This window comes from Dermacentor silvarum, chromosome 6 (assembly GCF_013339745.2).
Source record: "Dermacentor silvarum isolate Dsil-2018 chromosome 6, BIME_Dsil_1.4, whole genome shotgun sequence".
Taxonomy (NCBI): domain Eukaryota; kingdom Metazoa; phylum Arthropoda; class Arachnida; order Ixodida; family Ixodidae; genus Dermacentor; species Dermacentor silvarum.
In genome coordinates, this window is record NC_051159.1 from 133,598,929 (window position 1) to 133,618,163 (window position 19,235).

The 19,235-nt window shown below is 47.3% G+C and overlaps 1 protein-coding gene across 1 annotated transcript in view; it reads right to left on the reverse strand.

Annotated features, from left to right (window-relative positions):
• The window catches only part of LOC119456908 (uncharacterized), a 114,769-nt gene extending 96,240 nt beyond the window's left edge, over window positions 1–18,529 (reverse strand). The window contains 4 exon segments of the mRNA XM_049669128.1: window positions 1,770–1,846; window positions 2,375–2,749; window positions 3,043–3,211; window positions 18,411–18,529. Of these exon segments, the coding sequence (XP_049525085.1) occupies window positions 1,770–1,846; window positions 2,375–2,749; window positions 3,043–3,121 (531 nt within the window). The 5' untranslated portion in view covers window positions 3,122–3,211; window positions 18,411–18,529.
• Window positions 18,530–19,235: the final 706 nt, after the last annotated feature.

The following is a 19,235-nucleotide window of genomic DNA, read 5'->3' on the forward strand; positions in this document are numbered from 1 at the left end:
CTTGTACCTGAGACGTGGATGGTGTAACCACCTCTCTTTACCACTATGTTGGGGTGCTTATTGCTAGCTGCCAAATGCCAGTGATATAATTCAGTTTCAGCACTTTGGCTCAAGCGGCAAGCCTTCTGATCCAGGATAAAATTTATTGCATTTTTGTTATATTTTTATGATTGATCGTGCACAGTTGATAATTTAAGATATTTGAAAATTATCCAAAAGAAATGTACAAATAATATTTTATTCGAAGACTGAATCGAATATTTCTACTATGATCGACGGTCATAGAAAAAAAAAAAAAACTAGGCCAGAACTTAGCCCGCTAACTCTCTAAATGTGATAGCATACTTAGATTGCGAGTATTGTGACGTCTCGACAGCTGCCAGCAGGTGCGTCATGCGATCTTGCACACTCTCATGTATCAAAGTGACGTTTCTGTACCTCGTATCTCCTACAAACTTACGAATTTGTGCATACTGTGACGCTCTTGCGTACGCTCACGTAGTACGTACGCTCAACAAACCTCGATTTTCTTGCTAATCCTCAAAAACGCATTAAGGTCACCTATAATGCTATAAAGAAATGTGTGACTTATTGTGAGATCGAACCTCTGTATTGCAGCACAGCATGCCGACGCTCCAACCGATTGGCCACGATCGCAGGCATGTTTCACTCGTGCCAAAGTTGCTCCTTGAAACTTCCAGCGTGTGCGTCTCGTGCCACTTCTCGCATTATTTCTTCGTGACAGCTAGCGCTTCGAGAGGTGTGTTAGACTTGACTGGGCGAAGTCCGCATATAATGCTATAGCAACGATAATACACGGGACGTTTTGTAGTGAAGCTCTCTAGGTCGCTCAAGGAGTCATGCTTTTCCTGCTAAACCACTGCCATTCACCATCGCCAATGAGTCCTGAGCCGGGGTCTTGATCATTCGAATGAACTGCTTATTTGCAGCTAACGCTGCAAATTTGTATTTTTAATAAACAATGCTTCATAACCTGCAGTCTAATGACTTAATCTTAATTATGGGGTTTTACGTGCCAAAACAACGATCAGATTATGAGGCACGCCGTAGGGGGAGACTCCGGAATAATTACGACCACCTGGGGTTCTTTAACGTGCACCTAAATCTAAGTACACGGGTGCTTTCGCTTTTCGCCCCCATCGAAATGCGGCCGCCGTGGCCGGGATTCTATCCCGCGACCTCGTGCTCAGCAGCCCAACACCATAGCCACTGAGCAACCACGGCGGGTAGTGTAACGACAGAAACTTGCTAAATCGAATATAAACTAGAATGTGAAGACCGCTTCATATTAATGGCAAAAGAACTGCTGTTCATTATTCGAAAAATATTCGATTCGTTTCGCTTGTGGAACTGTTCGATTCGTATTTGATTCGGTCTCCAAAATTACTATTCACACGCCCCTACTTCTATTCAAACCGTGCCTTGGAGAAAAGACGGTCGGACAAAGTGCCACCCATGTCTCACAGAGCTTAAGCTACCGGCCTTATATTGCGTAATAATAACGCTCCTCGATCTGTGAGTGGTTTGTAGGGTATGTTGATACATATCTGCCTGAATTTGTGCCCCACACCTTGATATTAATTTTATAACCATGTTTGTTTCTTTTACAATGCGCACTTCACGACCGTCGCCCGTTTATACTCCAGTACCTCACAGCGGGAAACGCTAGTATTTGAGGACATAGTTAGCAAGAAAAGAAAGAGCCAAACAGAATCCTGTGCAGAGAGATCAGGGAGTAATGGACTCACCATCCAGGGCCACGCACCGGGTTCTGATTCACGGCCTCCGACGATGCGGCTCACACTCACATTAGTCTGGCCGCATGCTGCGCAAGATAATATGCAAACGACGCAAAATTAAGAAGCATGAACAAGTATGGCGTGTACATCGAAAAATAGCCTCTTGTTGCTGTTAGAGGCAACAAATGGCAAATGATAGAAAGGTGTGTACACTAAATGTTAAATGTTGCTGTGTACTCGCCTGCTTCTCAACTTCGTAAAAAAACTTGACATAGGATTGATCTCCTCGGAGAACTTAAACTTTTCACGAGGTAATCTCGGGAAGCCTATTAAAATTGCGGCGCTTGAGTCTAGACAAGGGTCTCAGCCCACCTCATTATAAGCCAAGGTGGCCGCTGTAGGAAGTTACCGCTGTTCATACTGTGCTTCTTCAAAAAGTATAGGATGGTAATCGACGGTCACGTAGGCAGTTCTTCTAACCATCTGGGTGCCTGCATACCCAATGGGCGATGAGCCCTACAATTGCCTCAACTGCTGCTTCGGGAGAGGCTCGCACTTTGGGAAATGAAACATCAAGAGTTGGTCACAATGAGTTAAACACAAGCGTTGCTCACCAGCGGGCAGGAAGCGCGGGTAGTTAGCAATCCTGGGTCCTTCAACGAGGGCGGAGTTATCACGGTTTGGTGGGCCTTGGGTCGGTGGCGGCCTGACCGGGGGTCGGGTAGGAGGCCGTGTTGGAGGCCGGGTAGGGCGTCGAGTTGGAGGTCGAGTTGGAGGTCGAGTTGGAGGCCGAGTCGGAGGCCTATCCTGTCCACTGCTCGGGCAACAGAGCAGAGGCACATTGCGCGAAAATCCGCAGATGTAGCGCCGCAGGAAGTTGTAGTCCCGCACTGATTGCAGCGCCGGACACCTGGCAAGCTCGAGGCAGCTGCCTGGCTCGTTTAAAGGCGTGCGGCAGTTGTCCTCGTCGGGAAACTCAAAGGAGAACGCTGCGCAAGACATAATTTCAGAATTTAAGCACGCATAAATCTGGTGAGTCGCAAAGGGTTTCTGAAAGGGCCGCCGGCCTTGGCCGCCTGAATGGCAGAAGCTTTGGCGAAAACGTACGGTGAATCTATCTGTCTATGTGGTGTATCAAAGCCATTGAGAATGAGTTGTGCTAAGCTGGTTTCACAGTTTGCAACTTTAGCGCACCAGAACGGCCACATAAGCTCTGAGTACGTACGTCACTGTGAAGAAGACAATTGTGTAAGCGCTTAACAAAGGCTGTACGCGCACATACCTCCTTGCGCCTTCACCAGACCACTGAGGCAGATCGCTACCAGAGTGAAAAGCGCCAGCAGGAATCCGGTTGAACCCATCTTGTTGCTCGTCGTGTTTCTTAAGGTTTGGCCTCGAAATCGCTGATCAGTTATGGGGATAGATTCTTGGTGTCTTTCTCACGCCCTGCGCTAAAGAAAAGAAAGTAGCTAAGACAAAGAGCAGGAAGAAGATGCAATTTGACAATAGCGCAGGTGAAGTTACATTTGAGCTGTATCCGATGTATATGGCTAGGTGAAACGAAAAACTATTCGTCCCATGTTTCTCTAAGCGTCTCCATTGGCGGCGCTGTCAGTTACGTCGTTCTCTACGTCGCAACCAAGCGCGCGCACCATTGGCAGCGCCGTTGGTGACGTCGTTCTCTGCGTCGTACCTACTCTGCCCGCAACGCCGGCTCCTCGGCTCGCCGTTGTCGCATGCATATCTCGAGTTAGCTCGGCATCGTGGTTAGCAGCATCCGCCCGCCATTAGCGCTTGCGTTCCACTAGAAACACAAACATGTAACCAATAATTGAGAAACGCTTCAATACAGCGTCGGGATTAACCCACTGCTAAACACCGGGGCCGCACGTTTCAGCTTCGCTGGTTAACCTGGTTCAGCTTCGCTGGTACGGAGTGCTTGGGCGGTGTTTGTTTTCTACTATGCAGTCAGGTAAACACCGAGCACGTATTTGGCCGCCTACTACTATAGCCCATTGAAACGGTCGATCGCAGACTCGCAGCTACCCTAAACCGTCTTGGTGATTGACTGTTGTCATTACAGCCGCTTTCGGAAGGCTGGACTTACATCTGGATGAGGAGATGCGCGCATATTATTTCATGGGCTGCTTGACTGCAAGACTTCGACGCACGTCGTACAAAACCTGGAGCTCTGTATTAGCCTTAAAGTGCTGGGAAGTCATCCATCGTTGTAAATGACTTGATTTTACGCCTTCTGGGAGCATAACATATTTCTCTTTTTCTGTGAAATTGGGCACCCCATTATCTGCGGATTGTTTCCGTAACTGGGAGATGTGAAAGCATCGGTTTATTTCCTGTGGCAAAAACTAGAACTGATATTTATTCCAGCTGTGTTGCTTTTAGTGCCTGCTTATTGCTTTCTTTGTGTTCTTTATTACTCCCTGCGTCTTAGCATTGCCTCCTCTTCGTTCCACTGCATCTGTTGCATGCAGTACAGGTGCTGCATTCCTGTATCGGCTGCAAGTAAAATGGAGTGGCTGGCACGCAGCGGATTGCTTCTAATTTGGCACGCGATATCCCGATTAAGCATGCGATGCCATTCCTGTTTCCGCCTTGGTGCGCTGTGCGCACAATCAATCATTATGCCAAAGTGAGACAGGTCACGATTATTTTTCCTCTTTTTTTTTTTGCCATCAGCTCCTGAATCTAAGAATTAGTAGCATATCGGAGGCTTAGCATCCCGGTGTCGTGATGACATGAGCCAAACCAGCATGCTACTGTATCTGCATGTACGTGTAGTAGAATCAAGTGAGCTATAGCGAGCATTCATCGTCAGAATATGTTAGAGTTACATAAAAGCCGCATTATTTCGATATTGACCGTGCAACACAGCTAGTGCGTGACACTGGGTTTCTACTTTCAAGCAGCCAGTGATAGGTAGTTATGCAGGAGTAGCACCCATTAAATGGTTTGTGAAGGTCCTGAACGCATTCCTTATACAGTGTACAGAAAATTGACGCAGATATGCGGAACACATTTATGGCTTCTTGCTTGTTTCTCTTTTTTAACGAATTTGCCAAAGCCATTAAGAGAGAGAGAAAGAGCAACGCTTAGCGGAAGGTGCAGATGTCAGCTCTGCTATATGCAAATCTTGCTAATTTACAAGTAATGCTTGAACTGGTAGAAAGAGCAGAAGAATATTAACAAAAGCGAAAAATAATAATAAGTAGGAGTAAACACAAATCAAGCCTCGACAACAAAAAAAAAGTCAGAAAATGTCTGTAAATCCTGACTGGCGAAAGTACTATAACAGCAGGGACCGCATCACTCAGATCGCGTCCCCAGTTCTGTCTCAGGGCCCTATGAAATAAGTGCTACGTATTTGTCATCGAATATCAAGTTAATTCTATGTGTGAAATAGTTGCAGAAAGCCAAACAAAAGGCTGTGCCGAGTCTATAGCCCCGGAGATACAGCAAGGAACAAACGTTTCGGCAACCACGACCATAGTTTAGACCCTAGGGCGCCGTGTTGACGGAGGGAACGTCGCGTGTGCGCGGTCTAAACTTGGGTTCGAACATGTAGACGCCGGAAACCCCGGCCTTGTAGGCTTGGCGAAGCATCACCCGGGCGAGCGGCTTCGCTCGCCTCCATCAACAAAAGCTCGTCTGGGACGCGCACTGAGAAAGGGTTTGCGCGGCGCATCTGTATAGTGGTGGTGGTGCGAGGCGAGGGTAAACAGGCTTGCCGAGTCTTCAAGCTGACCTCAGCCAGCGGCACGTGGTGACGTCAGAAGGAAAAACACATATCCCCCCCCCCCCCCCTACCCCTTTCCTCAGCACTCTTCCAGCATAGACGCTCGAGCCACAACGTCAGCTGGCGGACAGGACCGGTTTTCCGGTCGACGAGTGCGCCGTTGGCGCAGCGCCAAACGAGCCACCCGTCGCAGACCACGGTGCAAGGCATGGGGCAGCACGGCATTGCGTGGAAAAGCGGCTCCGCGTAACAGCTACATTTCGGCAGCAGGGCGTGAAAGGGGCGAACAATGCGCCTTGCGGCGGCGTCGTCGGCGTGTCTGCTCGACCTCCTCCCCGGCGCGATGCTGCACTTGCTGCGTGCCCGCACGCCTCGCGGCGTGATCGACCGATCAACGCCGGTGCCGTGTACTCCAAGAAAAAAAAAAAAAAAAAAAAAAAAAAAAAAAAAAAACAGAAAGACGCCTGTTCGCGGGCGGGACTTGAAGCTCTGCGCGGCGTCTATCGAATTACTGTTGTATGTAAAGAGGATTTTTGAATTGCGAAGTACCCGGCTACAGCTTTTTCTTGTGGAAATATTATTCTGCTCCACGCAGCTGTTATCCGCACTTTGATTTTGACAGGGCCCAACGCGTTGTCTTTAACGCTATACGGTATCGCACTCTTGTTATTAGGCAATCGTGTCCGCGCTATATAGGTTGTCGCTGTGCTAGATCGTAATTTTTCATTTTCTTTGGTTTTCCTTCCTAAACTGCTTTGATTGAAACTGTCATTTATAGATCCATGCTGCCTTCGACAGACGTCGTCACGTCTCGACAGACTTTGCTGCCAGCTTCAGTTATATTTCTTTCTGTCAGTGTCAAGCCTGTCTTTCATTATTGATTGAATGATTTTCTTATGGTACTTCTTCTTCCTGGGGTTTCACGTGCCAAAACCAGGTCTGATTATGAGGCACGCCGTAGTGGAGGGCTCCGGGTTAATTTTGACCATCTGGGGTTCTTTAACGTGCACTACAACGCAAGCACACGGACGTTTTTGCATTTCGCCTCCATCGAAATGCGGCCGCCGCGGCCGGGATTCGATCCCGCGACCTCCTGCTCAGCAGCGCAACGCCTTAGCTGACTGAGCCACCCCGGCGGGTTCTTATGGTACTGAAAACGTTAACAATATGCCACTGGCTTCTCCACATCGTAAACTTGTTTATGGATTAAAGTATGTTGTGAAGTCACGTGAATTATTACAGCCATTAGGCACTTAGATACCAAACGCAATTACAATAACAATAAAAATTGGCACAAGGATACAAATCTAGCACTAATCTCATAACTTGTCTAAATTACGCCACGTTTTCCTCTTGAACCTTGAGAACAACCTCAGCTACCTTGGCAATACTCCAAGGATGTCTGTTTCTTTGGTTGCCAACAATGCCCATACCACGTACGCGCATCACAAAAAGCGTGGGTTTACGAGACCAAGAGTCCGAAGGTCGCGAACACTATACCAAACTTACAGGACGCAGCATACGACGTGAGGTATTCCGCGATATAACTATCCTACTTGCGTAATTTCTCTGTTGCAGCATTGTTTGACGAGCTTGCTCCGCCTAAGCATGCCAAGTTCTCTAGTAAGAGTGGAACGTAGAGAGCTTGCCTAATTTAACATAAGAAACACTTTTTCGTGTCTCTGTCATTGCTTTCTCTGTCAGTTTTTATCTGAATCATTGCCATCTGTGTCTATGTACTTTGACAGCAAACAGTTTATGCATCACTCATGAACATCGCTATTCAAGTAAAGATCTCGCATTTTTCGGGCCACCTTCTACCGGAGTTACCTAATTCATTTTCAGAACAGCGTGAAAGAAAAGGACGAGAATTATCAGTAAGTGCTCAGAATGAGAAGGAGCCTGTACAAGCAGAAACCACGAGGTAAAAATGCGCCATTAATAAGGTTTTCTTCGCAACTTACGTGAAAACCACTTGAACATTGCTGCCGTCTTATTTACGCGGTATCAACACGCATTGGTATCTGCGTGGTAAGTTTTCTAACGGCAGTCATATAGTAAATGCCAAAAGACGCCTCGAAAATTTAAATGTCAGTGACAAAACTGACAGAAATAAAAGTTTTAAAAATGACTCCTCTTTCTTCCTTTATCATGCGTCAATGTGTACCATGGCGGTTGAGCAGAACCTTCTTCAGCGGCAACGTTCTATGTCGTACTCTCTTGTCGCGGTAACAAATAGTACATAATATTGAGAGAAAGGAATAGGAGAATATGATTAAAGCCAATGCAAAACGCGTTACCATTATGTTGACTTGGTACAATGACCGAGCATTTAGGTGTATTTTTATGCATGGAGACCGTACAGCCACATCGGGTTACTTGACTTCGTCACTAATACGTACATACGATAACCCATCCCCGTGGATGCTCCTGAATATAGTAGGCTAATCTCTCCGGGAAATAGGCGTCCCATCAGGTGAAGCACATCGCCAGACTTTCAGTCAACTCCGTGGGAGCATATTTAGAGTGAGTCCCAATGCGTCTAGTTTCTTCTCTCTAACTTAGAATACATATACTTGCTACCTTTTAAACGAAGTCGAATATCAATGAATTTCTGTAGGCTCTTTTGTGTCAATTGTCTATTAAACGACAAGAACCTGTTCACTTTGCGCTTCGGTCTTTGCAAGCATGTTCGCGTTGCCCTTTTGTCTTTCACTCGTATCTCTCAGTCGCGGCAACGATGCTCCACAATTGCGATGTTTATCCCACTTGTATTCATCCTTGTAGACCATCAACCAAACAGAAAGGAACCTTACAGAATCATTAAGTAACGCTGTGGGGAGACAGCGGCGCTATACCTTGTCTGAGACGGATGTATCGCGTCTTTGAATCCCGGTATTCCCCCGAGCGGTTGAGCAGAACGTTATAACGCGAACGTGATAAGGCGGAAGCGACGGCATGCTGCGAACAAAAAGACATCATTACAGCGTCCCATTTTCATTCGCAGCGTACGATTCTTGCTCAAAAAGTTGAAACAAAAGTGGCTTTACTGAAAGAAGGACGAAACAGGCTGCCTCGGGATTTTTCCCAGGATTGGGGCAATGTCATTTCTCTCCTAAAGGGCCATCACGCGAGAAAACGAAAGCGAAACGCAAATGCTCTGCCGATTGCGACGAACGCGTGTGTCACCGGTGTAGGCGTATAGGATAAATTGAAGTGGGTCGACGAGACGTGCGCTCCACCCTCCGGGACGAGGTCGAGCAGTGCCTCGAAGGCGAAAGCGAATGTCTATTGCATGACTTGTACGGCACGGAGATGTCGTACCCATATGCACGTACCCGCCTTGTTTCGGGAAAACGTCACGCTTTTTTCTTGACGAGCAGTAGCTTCCCCTGAAAAAAAATGTGTTAAACCATTTTGTTGCGGAACGACACGGATGTACCCGGCAGCCATCGCTCCGCGGAGCATTGCTTTCGCTAGGGGATTCGAAAATCTGCACTCGATGCTTTAGTCTGATTCTTAAGGTTTCGGACAAGCGGGACTTTACTGAAATCAGGGCAGCGTGGCTCTTGGGTTTACTCTTGTGATTTAGGCAGAGCTAATGACGGAGATCCGTGGCGCTAATAACTGCCAGAAGCTATCGCACTAATACCACAGTTTGCCAGCCAATAACAACTGAAATCGCACTGACCATGCCTGCATTGAGATAGAAAAAAAAAAGAGAGACAGCCGGTACGGGGAATGAGTTCAATACGAGAGGAGAGCAGTTCAACTGGACGAGACTTGGGCGGGACCAGAGCCGTCGTCTCTTGGAGACACACACGCCTTGGCGGGTATGCAATGACGGCCGTGACTGAAGCGCCATCACGATGACAACCCTTTAATTGCTTGAGGGTCATGCTTAGGCTATACTATCTGGACGCTTTACTTGTTTAGCGAGGCTCGCCTTCCCGCCAAGGACAACTCATTGCGGTCACGCCCTTGCGGTTGGACGTCTTTCTGAAAGAGAGTTGTTTCTTCACCCGTCTATGAGGACATCCAGTTTCCTTAACACCGGCGAGCTACAGAAGTCGTTAGCCGTTGTGCAATGAAAGTGACTGACACAGAAGGGTTAAGCTGACAGCTAAAACGTAGATATTTCCCGCAGAGTCATAAAATATGTGACGTCCACAGATGCATCCCATCTGAAGACACGAAGCTGCACAGCTCTCAACGTATAGGGTGTGTCACCGTTCGTCCTGACCAAGAGCACCCCTGGTGCGTCACGTTCATCTCTTGCATCAGTTCTCGAAGTTCCGAGAACCAATGTCATTCATCTCTGGCTTGTCGCATTTGTGTGGTGCACAGGGCGTCACTGTAAGCCTCTTTGCAGTAGTCCATGTTGTTGCCACGTTGGCTACAATGTTTTCAAGGTGAAACTTCGGCCAACGCAAGGAAACTCCTTTGCACGCATCAAGGACAAGCGTCCTCCACCAAGTGAAGAAAGAGCAGTTGCAAGTTGCTTCACTGCGAAGTGCCAAGCTCCGTAAAGACTTTGATCGTGACTTTGCAGCATGAGGCCATATTCTCTTTTGTAGAGGCGGCTTGTTGGTGTGTTTTACGGAGACGCACGTGTGACATAACGTGTGATCCTCGTACTATGACATGTGCAGTGCAATATGAGTTGAATTCGCACGCCTTGAAGCTGCCACAAGGAAAGAATAAACGCTATTGGTCTATCATTTGCGTGTCTCGCGGACATCTTTATTTCATACTACTAAACTTGTAGTTTAAGTACGAACCACATTCACGCTCTTACATTGGGAAGGCTTAGGAGTGAGGATCAACGGGGAATTTCTCAGCAGCCTTCGGTTTGTAGATGACATTGTCCTATTTAGCAACAATGGGGACGAAATACAACAAATGAATGAGGACCTTAACCGAGAAAGTGTAAGAGTGGGGTTGAAGATTAATATGCAGAAGGCAAAGATAATGTTCAACAGCCTGGCAAGGAAACAATAATTCAGGATCGCCATTCATCCTCTAGAGTCTATAAAGGAGTACGTTTGTCTAGGTCAATTACTCATAGGGGACCCTGATCATGAGAAGGAAATTTACAGATAAATAAAATTGGGTTGGAGTGCATACGGCAGGCATTGCCAAATCCTGACGGGGAGCTTACCACCCTCGTTGAAAAGAAAAGTTTACAATCATTGCATTCTACCCATGATAACACATGGGGCAGAAACTTGGAGGCTAACAAAGAAGCTCGAGAACAAGGACCACACAAAGAGCGATGGAACGAAAAATCTTAGGACTAACGTTAAGAGAGCGGAAGAGAGTGGTGTGCATCAGAGAGCAAGCGGGGATAGCCGATATTCTAGTTGACATTAAGACAAAAAAAATGGAGCTGGGCAGGCCACGTAATGCGTAGGATGGATAACCGGTGGACCATTAGAGTTACAGAATGGATACCAAGAGAAGGGAAGCGCAGTCGAGGACGGCAGAAAACTAGGTTGGGTGATGAAGTTAGGAAATTTGCAGGCGCAAGTGGGAATCAGCTAGCGCAAGACAGGGGTAATTGGAGATCGCAGGGAGAAACCTTTGTCCAGCAGGGGACATAAATATAGGCTGATGATGATCCCTTAATGCAAGATGACAAGTCATCTCGAGTCAATCTTTACGTACACGTTCAAGTAGCCGTTCCAGGTGTATACGAGGCCACAGTCTATTAAGGTTCAGATACAGAGGCGCCAACGATGCATGTTGTCATCGTCTAAGAAACGACAGCCCAGGTACAAGGACACAGAGGCATCAATGCTCTTATGCCTGTGTGTATGCAGCTGCAGTTTTTTCTTTTGGGCATACGTGTGTAATGACATCTGTGCTCGCCGCTGCCTGCATTTCGTGCTTGGGCGGGCGCGCTGCATGTGCCCTTTCTGCGCATGTGCGCATTCTTTTTCATTCTCGAATGAATCTCTTCCGAGAAAATTTAGTGCGAAAGCGGCATGACCAACTCCACAATGCCAAATTGAGATTGCTATGTGCGCCTCAGTGCTAAATGACTAAAGCTGCACCGAAAGTGCTCCATCATATCCGAACACGCAAAAAAAAAAAACTGCGCGTCGAGTTCAGGATATTGCGACTGTTTTTATTTCGATTATTATTATTTTTTAGCGCCACGCGATTACTTCAGCGCGCACCAACTGAAGTCCAGCCATGCTGAAAGTGCAACGCCATCTATCTTGGTAATCGAGCTGCGGTCAGTGCGGCCGCTAGGGAGTATGAACGCGCGCTATTCACAGTTAGAAATGGCGCAATTGCCCTTAGCGTGCTGCCTGTGGTCGACGTTCGCCGCTCGCTAATCAGCTCTGACACACAGCTGCGGTTACGCCGCCTGCGTGGCTGGTAAGGAAATAAATAAAGTAAAATAAAAAGGCTTCGTGAACGTCATTGTGCTTTACGAAGAGCTGACAGCATGTTAGCGTTTTTGTTAAGCCTATACGATACTGACGAATCATAGAAACTTCGTTAGGTACGTACGTTAGCATATCGTTAGCATGTTTGCTGGTACTTCGCGCGCACACCAACGTTTTGCGCCTTCGCAGGATTCATTAGAGAGTTTTAGCAGAGCGCCGCTTACGCTCCGCTCCGCTCAGATTTCACGTTCTGAGATACTGCAGGGAACTACGTAGATTTCGTATTTGATAAGCGTGTCTTGCTTGAGACGCGAGCGACGCGCAATCAACTCGGCTGCAAAACGACGAAGAGGCCAAGTAGACACGCTGTCACGCTCCGCTCAGTCGGCTTTGTAGCGGAGCGAGGGATGCGGTCTTCGTTCCGCTGACGATATGAGCGTTGTGCGCAAGTTCAATAGCGTTCCCGTCAAGCAGGTTGTGTGGCATTTGCTAGCATATGCCGGACTGAGCGGAGCGGACGTACAGCAAGCGCTCAGCTAAAACACTCTATTGTTTCAAACACGCGATCGTTGAAACTTTTGTAATCATCACCTTTGCGTTTTTTTTCCCGTTCACTCTTCGTTGCCAAGAAGTTTCAGCTGTCGTGTAGAGTAAGCTTTATTTGCGAAATATCGATCGTATTTGTGTGGGATGATGAAGTTAGGAAATTTGCAGGCGCAAGTTGGAATCAGCTAGCGCAAGACAGGGGTAATTGGAGATTACAGGGAGAGGCCTTCGTCCTGCAGTGGACATAAATATAGGCTGATGATGATGATGATGATGATGATGATGATGATGATGATGATGAATGAGCGCTGAGAAATGATGACCTGCCGCTGTTGTCGCTGCTTGTCGAAGGGGACATATGCCGCACATCTAATGCTTTTTTTCTTTTTTTTTTTCAGCGCAGCGTGAAATATATTGTTATCATGCGCTTCCATACAGAGGAGGCGTCTACGGTTTTTCCTTGGGAGGAGCTTGCTATCCGAGATCTCTCACTGAGGGCGCAATGTCTACAGTGGACAGGGCTGTGCATTGACGTGCATTTTGACACGACCATTTATGCCAGATGTAGTGTGAGAATGGCGCCTTCACCAAACGCTTTATGATCAAGATGCCGGCGGTAGTTGCACATAATGTATTTGACATGACGTGAACTCGAAGAACTGGTGGCCCCATATATATTCATGTTAATTAACCGTAATAATTACTGGCTTCCGTTCACAGGCACGTGATAATCTGTATGCAAAGGCCACGTTGCCGGTACACATCTGAACGTTTCTCACAAATGCCTCCGATAGCAATTCACGTTTCAAAATCGAAGCAGATTTAGAATAAAGAATAAACAAACAGCTACACGTAACAGTCCCTAATCAAGCTTTTTAAGTTAATCAATCCGGGGACGTCTTCCTGTCCCGAAACGTTGAGTACGTTTCCATCAATCAGTCAATCAATCAATCCTGCGGGAGAGCAATCAAGCAAGCAATCTGGATTCCATTGGTATGTTGAAATGGCTGTAAAAGTGTCGTAGTGACATGAACCTTGGTCTGGCGCAGCTAGGCGCAGACGCGACATGGTTTGGAGCAGGGTGACGCGTTGCCCTGGCCTTTTCTAAACATTGCCCGTGCTATCCATGTTATGCACGTGCCTGCGTTTGTCCAGGGTCCCGCACGAGCTATCAGCGGTAGCCGCTGTCAGTTACGATGCCCTTGTACAAAAGCGGCCAAACCAGCAGTCGATGACCTACTCTCGCGGCGTCGCCCCGGACTTCCCGCGATAATCGAAGCGCTGCGACGAGTGCCGTTTCCGGGAATTGCTCGCGTACTACACACGCGACACCCGCCGTCTCGCGCATCCGACAGCGTCGCAGTCCAAGGTCGGAAGCAGGTGGGGTCACTGAGCACGCCCAAGGCGGGGCTTCAAGTGGAAAACAAACGCGGTCAAGCGATGGCGAGAGTCATCGTTTGTTGATGCTAGAAGGCGCCTACCGTTATTGCCGGTGTCGCATGTGTGCGTGAAATGCACCGTGATTCAAGCGAACTCACGTTGTTCCTATTAGCCTTCATCAGAATATCTGCTTAAACGGGGGGTAATTGGCAGCCTTAGAAAATTGATCGTCACCACAGTTTCTTCTGCTTTACTAAACCTGAGATTCTGTAATTGTGGTCAAATTTTCACATTTTATCCGACACATTGGGAGAGAATTATAAGGTGAAGCACGGCCCAAGCTATACTATGGTTCTCTGCTGAATTGCTTTGTAGCATTTTATATGATAAATTGCGATTATCCCACCATATAATAAACACGCTATTTCACTGATTTCATTATTTCATGGCGAGGATTGGCCAATACCACTTAAGTGCACCAACCTGCTATTTAATCGCATGTAATAAAGGAAAGAAAGATAGGAATGTGTTTCATTAGTTTCACAGGAGATAATGATCCTGCACCTGTATGACCTCATCATTGTCTCGTAAACAGCCCGCAGTCTTGTGCTGTCTGTGTCACTCCTCAAACAACCAGCAATTCCGTCCTCCAGATGGCACTCATCTAATACCTCGTTGGCGTGAACTTTTTTTTTTTTTCATAAAACATCTTACCACAGCGGCAGTGAACGAGTATTACATTTTCTACGGGCTCCCATGCAGAAGAGAACATTTATCTGGAAAGTGCCATACAATGATATAATTTGCAAGTTGGGGGCCACATACAAGTTCTAAACATCACTGTGTGATCCGCTGTACAATTCCTTTTTTCCTTGGTTTTACGCTGATACCCAGGGGATCTCGGCCGTCTGCTAGGCGGAGGGAGGCTGTGTCCGCCCTCGTGAATTGCTGGCACCATTAAAGTTGAATCTCTCTCTCTCTCTCTCCTTGGTTTTAGATACCTAAGGCGTTAGCTTCAAACCCTCCGGGTAACACTGCAGCCGGTCTTCTGCATATCCTTATAGCTTTGTTGTTGGCTTACGGTTTCTTAATTTACGGTTGATTCTGCTGTTATACTATTTGCTTACGCTCGCAAACGTTCTAAGTAAAACTATAAAGAAAATGAGCTTGGGATGCGTTTATACGAAGCGTAAATGGCAGGCGAACTTAAGATATTGAACGCTGAAGGATCGCCAAGATCGTAGTCGATCCCTTCATTCTCGGGTCCTTCGGAAACTGGGACCGCAATTTGAGTCCGATAAGCGACACGAGGCGGGGAGTCAACGAAATGGAGAGATCACCAGGACACATAGCCATTTATGAATGCAGGTGGTAACCTACCACCTCATATTTCCACATTTGGTTCAAGTTTTATTTAATGTGATTAGTTGTGAGTCAGAGGGCAGGAAACTGAGGTGATCGCGAATATCTCGCCTAGGACCGCGGAAAGGTTCTATTTTGCATTGAACACGTGCCACACTTCAGGTTAGCTTTTTTACTTTTATAGCGGTTTTATAATTATCTCTGCTGAAATCACTACCACAAACTTGGTCAGTCGTATCTGGGGCTCGCCGAGAGCCCATGTGCCCTTACACGTTAAGTACTTTCAAAATGGTTCGTCGCAATTGCTCGAAAAGACAGAAGAAACTAGACAAATGTGCTTACAGTCGAGCAGTGCTTCCGAATAAGGCGTTGTCCATACCTCGACTAGTAAATAAAAAAAGAGTAAAAATGACGAGACGGCCAGTGATTGCATTGCTGCCTATATACTGGAGGGTGACTGGGTTAAATTTCAGAGGACCACTGCGAAAGCTGTGCTTTAAAAGAAAACAATATACCCAATCCCACGATTATTCCGGATGAGGTCGACATTGCGATAGTAATTTCAGTTCCATGTTACAAAGCCGGGATACGCTTGAATTACTGCATCAAACTGCCTGTTCAATCTCGCATGATTAGGATTTTTTTTTTTTTTTTTTTTTGTAGGGAAATGTGTCTAGGCTTGTTAAGGTGGGACCAATAACATTGTTTCGAGGGTTCTGTCCAGTATTCAGGGTTATGGGTTCCTATCGCAAGTAGCGTTATCGACAAATCTAATATTTCTTTGTGTTACTGTTTTCTGTTGACAATGGAAATATCAATGAATTCGGATGTAAGGAAACCACAGAAGCTCAGTAGTGTCTTTTGAACCTTTGCCGAAGCACTGATAGTTCAACAGTATACGTCTAGAAAGTTTCTTTACTCAGACCGTACTGTTGATTTGCTCGTGCAACGTTAGCGACATTTTTATTACATTGTTTCACACATAAGGCCTCGCGCTTTCATAACCGCATTTCGTTTGAGTAACATTCGCATAAGGGAAAAGTGGGCGTTTCACTCTTTGATTACTATAAGCACAATTCATTGCCCACTGTCCAGTAACACTGATTTGCGCGTAGCTTTCACTTTGCAATGCGGATTATAGAAGTGGTTCATGACGTTTGAATGCCCTTCTAGGCACATATGCACTTATGCACGCATAGCGCGACTGCGCCTCCGGTCTTGATGTCGAAAGCCGTATCTACTGCATAACACAACTCGGCATTATACTAATTGTGAAAGGCACTACCAGGGTGCATTACACACAACGTGTTATGTTTAAGGATGGAAGGAACGCTGTATAGAGACGTGAGAAATCACGGTACGGGGTAAAGTTATTGCCATTCGCACCGGCTAAGCGCAGGCAAACAGGAATCACTGGAGATCACGTGTCCTAGCCGAACACGTTATAATCAACATGATCCTCATGCCACTCATGACTTCGCGCATGCAAAGCTTAAACCCGTAGAATCAGGAGAGAAGAGTTTTGCCCGCTTTCTTTTTAGTCGTACCTAACAGAGAGAGAGAGAGAGAGAGAGAGAGAGAGAGAGAGAAAAATGTTACTTTCCTGCGGCGAAAGTTCTCGAAAACTTCGTCTCCAAAAAAGGTGCCTTTTTTCTGTTATACTATAAATTCTCGCGTTTTCTCTTCCGTTGTGCATCGCAGGCAAATGACATTTTCTCACTCTAGCATTATTCTGACGTTCCGACTACCAGAACGCGTGGAAATGGAATGATGTCATTCCCACGTAACGAAGGACAGAACCGATTGGAGTTCCTAAACAAGCTAAGCGAGCTCTGTTACTTTGTCGTCGTGCTAAACGCCACCGTTTCATCCAAGCCCCACCTGACAAACATCGCTCCTGTTTGTTTTTTGTTTACATATATATTTCACTCGTAATGGCTTGGACAGTAACCTTGTCGCTACAGTCATATATTTCACAGCTGCGTGCAATTCAACCTTGCCAATATATTACCCTATTCTTTAAAAAAAAGCAAAATAATGAAATGCATGCACAAGCAAGTAAACAACGCGAACAAATAAACAACCTGCACGGCAGTGCCTGCCGAGTGAGTATACCTGAGCTGCTAAAGCTTTTGCTCTGCAGCGAGCAAGCGTTGCTGTAAAAGCTGACGCGCCCCCCTGAGGCTTCGGGCGGCATCCCTCGTAGGAGCGCGTTGGTTGCGACACATCGAGTTACGCCTCCCGCTGTGTTTTCGTTGAAGTCCCGGCACCTCTGGCGCTTTCTTTTTCCGTGTCTAGGCCATTTTCCGTTTCAAGGGCGAAACATGCGTTGGCGAGAAAATGCTATGCGCTGAACGGGCAATTTATTCAGACGCGACACCAACGGCGCGGCTAAGCACAGCCTTTCTATTCGATGCGCTGCTGTATAGCCTCCAGCTGTTCTCTAATGAGAGAAGGCCGCAAAGAAACGAGTTAGCGCGAATCCACTCCAGCTACGCCCCGATGTGTAAACAGGTTCTCGATACAAATATTATGGGTACTTTATGATCACACATACCGATATATGTACGCTGCAGACTACGGGGTTTGATGTGAATGCTACAAGAAGTAATATCTGTGGCTAGGACTTGGGCTCCAGAGCATCTAGCGGTAAAAAGATGAAGGGTTGTCGTAATGTTGTGCGAACAAAACGAAGAAAATGGCCATTTAAGCTAAATTCATCGATAATAATATCAAAAAGGCAACTTTACCATTCGACCGTAAACGTCACTACGTCGTTTACGTCACAATGTCCCTTTAAAGCGATCAGACGGACGTCAGAGCTCGCGTAGTTCGAACAATCCTTGAAAGCGTTCAGGCGGATGTCAGATCTCGCGTAGTTCGAAGAATAGGGCCAAGATGACCAAGACAGGGACATCAACAATTACAGAAAGCACAAGAGGATGGTGGTCGCCTTCCAGCAACTACAGGGGGCCAAGATGACCAAGACGGGGACATCAACGATTACAGAAAGCACAAGAGGATGGTGGTCGCATTCCAGCAAGCAGAAGCGGCGACGAGAAATTGCCAGAAAGAAAAAAAAAAGGAAAGAAAGACATGCATGGCTTCCAGAGCTGGACAGCGACGTCCGGCGAGCCGCTCAGCGTACGTGAGTGACAGGAGGGGCAGACCTCGTACGGAGGAGGCCATCCGGGAAGCAGCACCACTCACCTGCGCCGCCGCACCAGCCGCAGTCTCGACTACTGAGCTGCCGCCGCCGTTCGGGTGTCGGTCGGCGCCGGCGGCACGTGCGGGAAGCCCCCCATCGCCACACGCGCACGCATCCCCCCCTGCCCCGCAGGAACAACTGCTGACCGGGGCGCCCCCCGGCGGAGACCTCGGCGGGACGCCTTGAACGGTGGCGGCGGCGGAAGCAAGGGCGATAAGAAGAAGACGGTGCGTCGAAGGCTGGCGAGGGAACCAGGTGAGGAGCCAGCGGGCAGGACGGCCAACGGGACTTCGCCGGCGGGTCAACGGTCGTCGTGCTCACTACACCGTACTACGCTCACCGAAATCAACAAGGTCTTGTGATAACGGTGCATCGGGCTGGTGGCAGTTAAGACGGTGCAATGGTTCTATCGTTTTCCATGAAATCGGCAGCAACACTCTCTTGTAATGTCTCGATGACGTAGCCTATTGGGACACAATGGGATGGTGAAGTCTCTTTGCTTTATTGTAAGCCTTTCTGTACCTCAAACATAAGTACACGGTCAACTCTTCTAAAAAAATATAGCTTTTCCATCATAATAAACCCCTCTGCATCCCAAAGGTAACGCCCTTTGGGAGCTTTGGGTGTGATGTTGCCATGCTTCCATATCTGTCTTTGGTCGTTATATTTCTAGTACCCCTGTGCATTTTTCAGCATGTCAGAGAATAGGCGCAGGGAACTCCGCTGACAAGAATCATGTGCTTCTGCGCATCTAATAAATACCAGGGAGCGGTGATGTGCCCGTGCGCGACCGTGAGCATTAGTGCTTTCTCGTGAATGAACAGTGC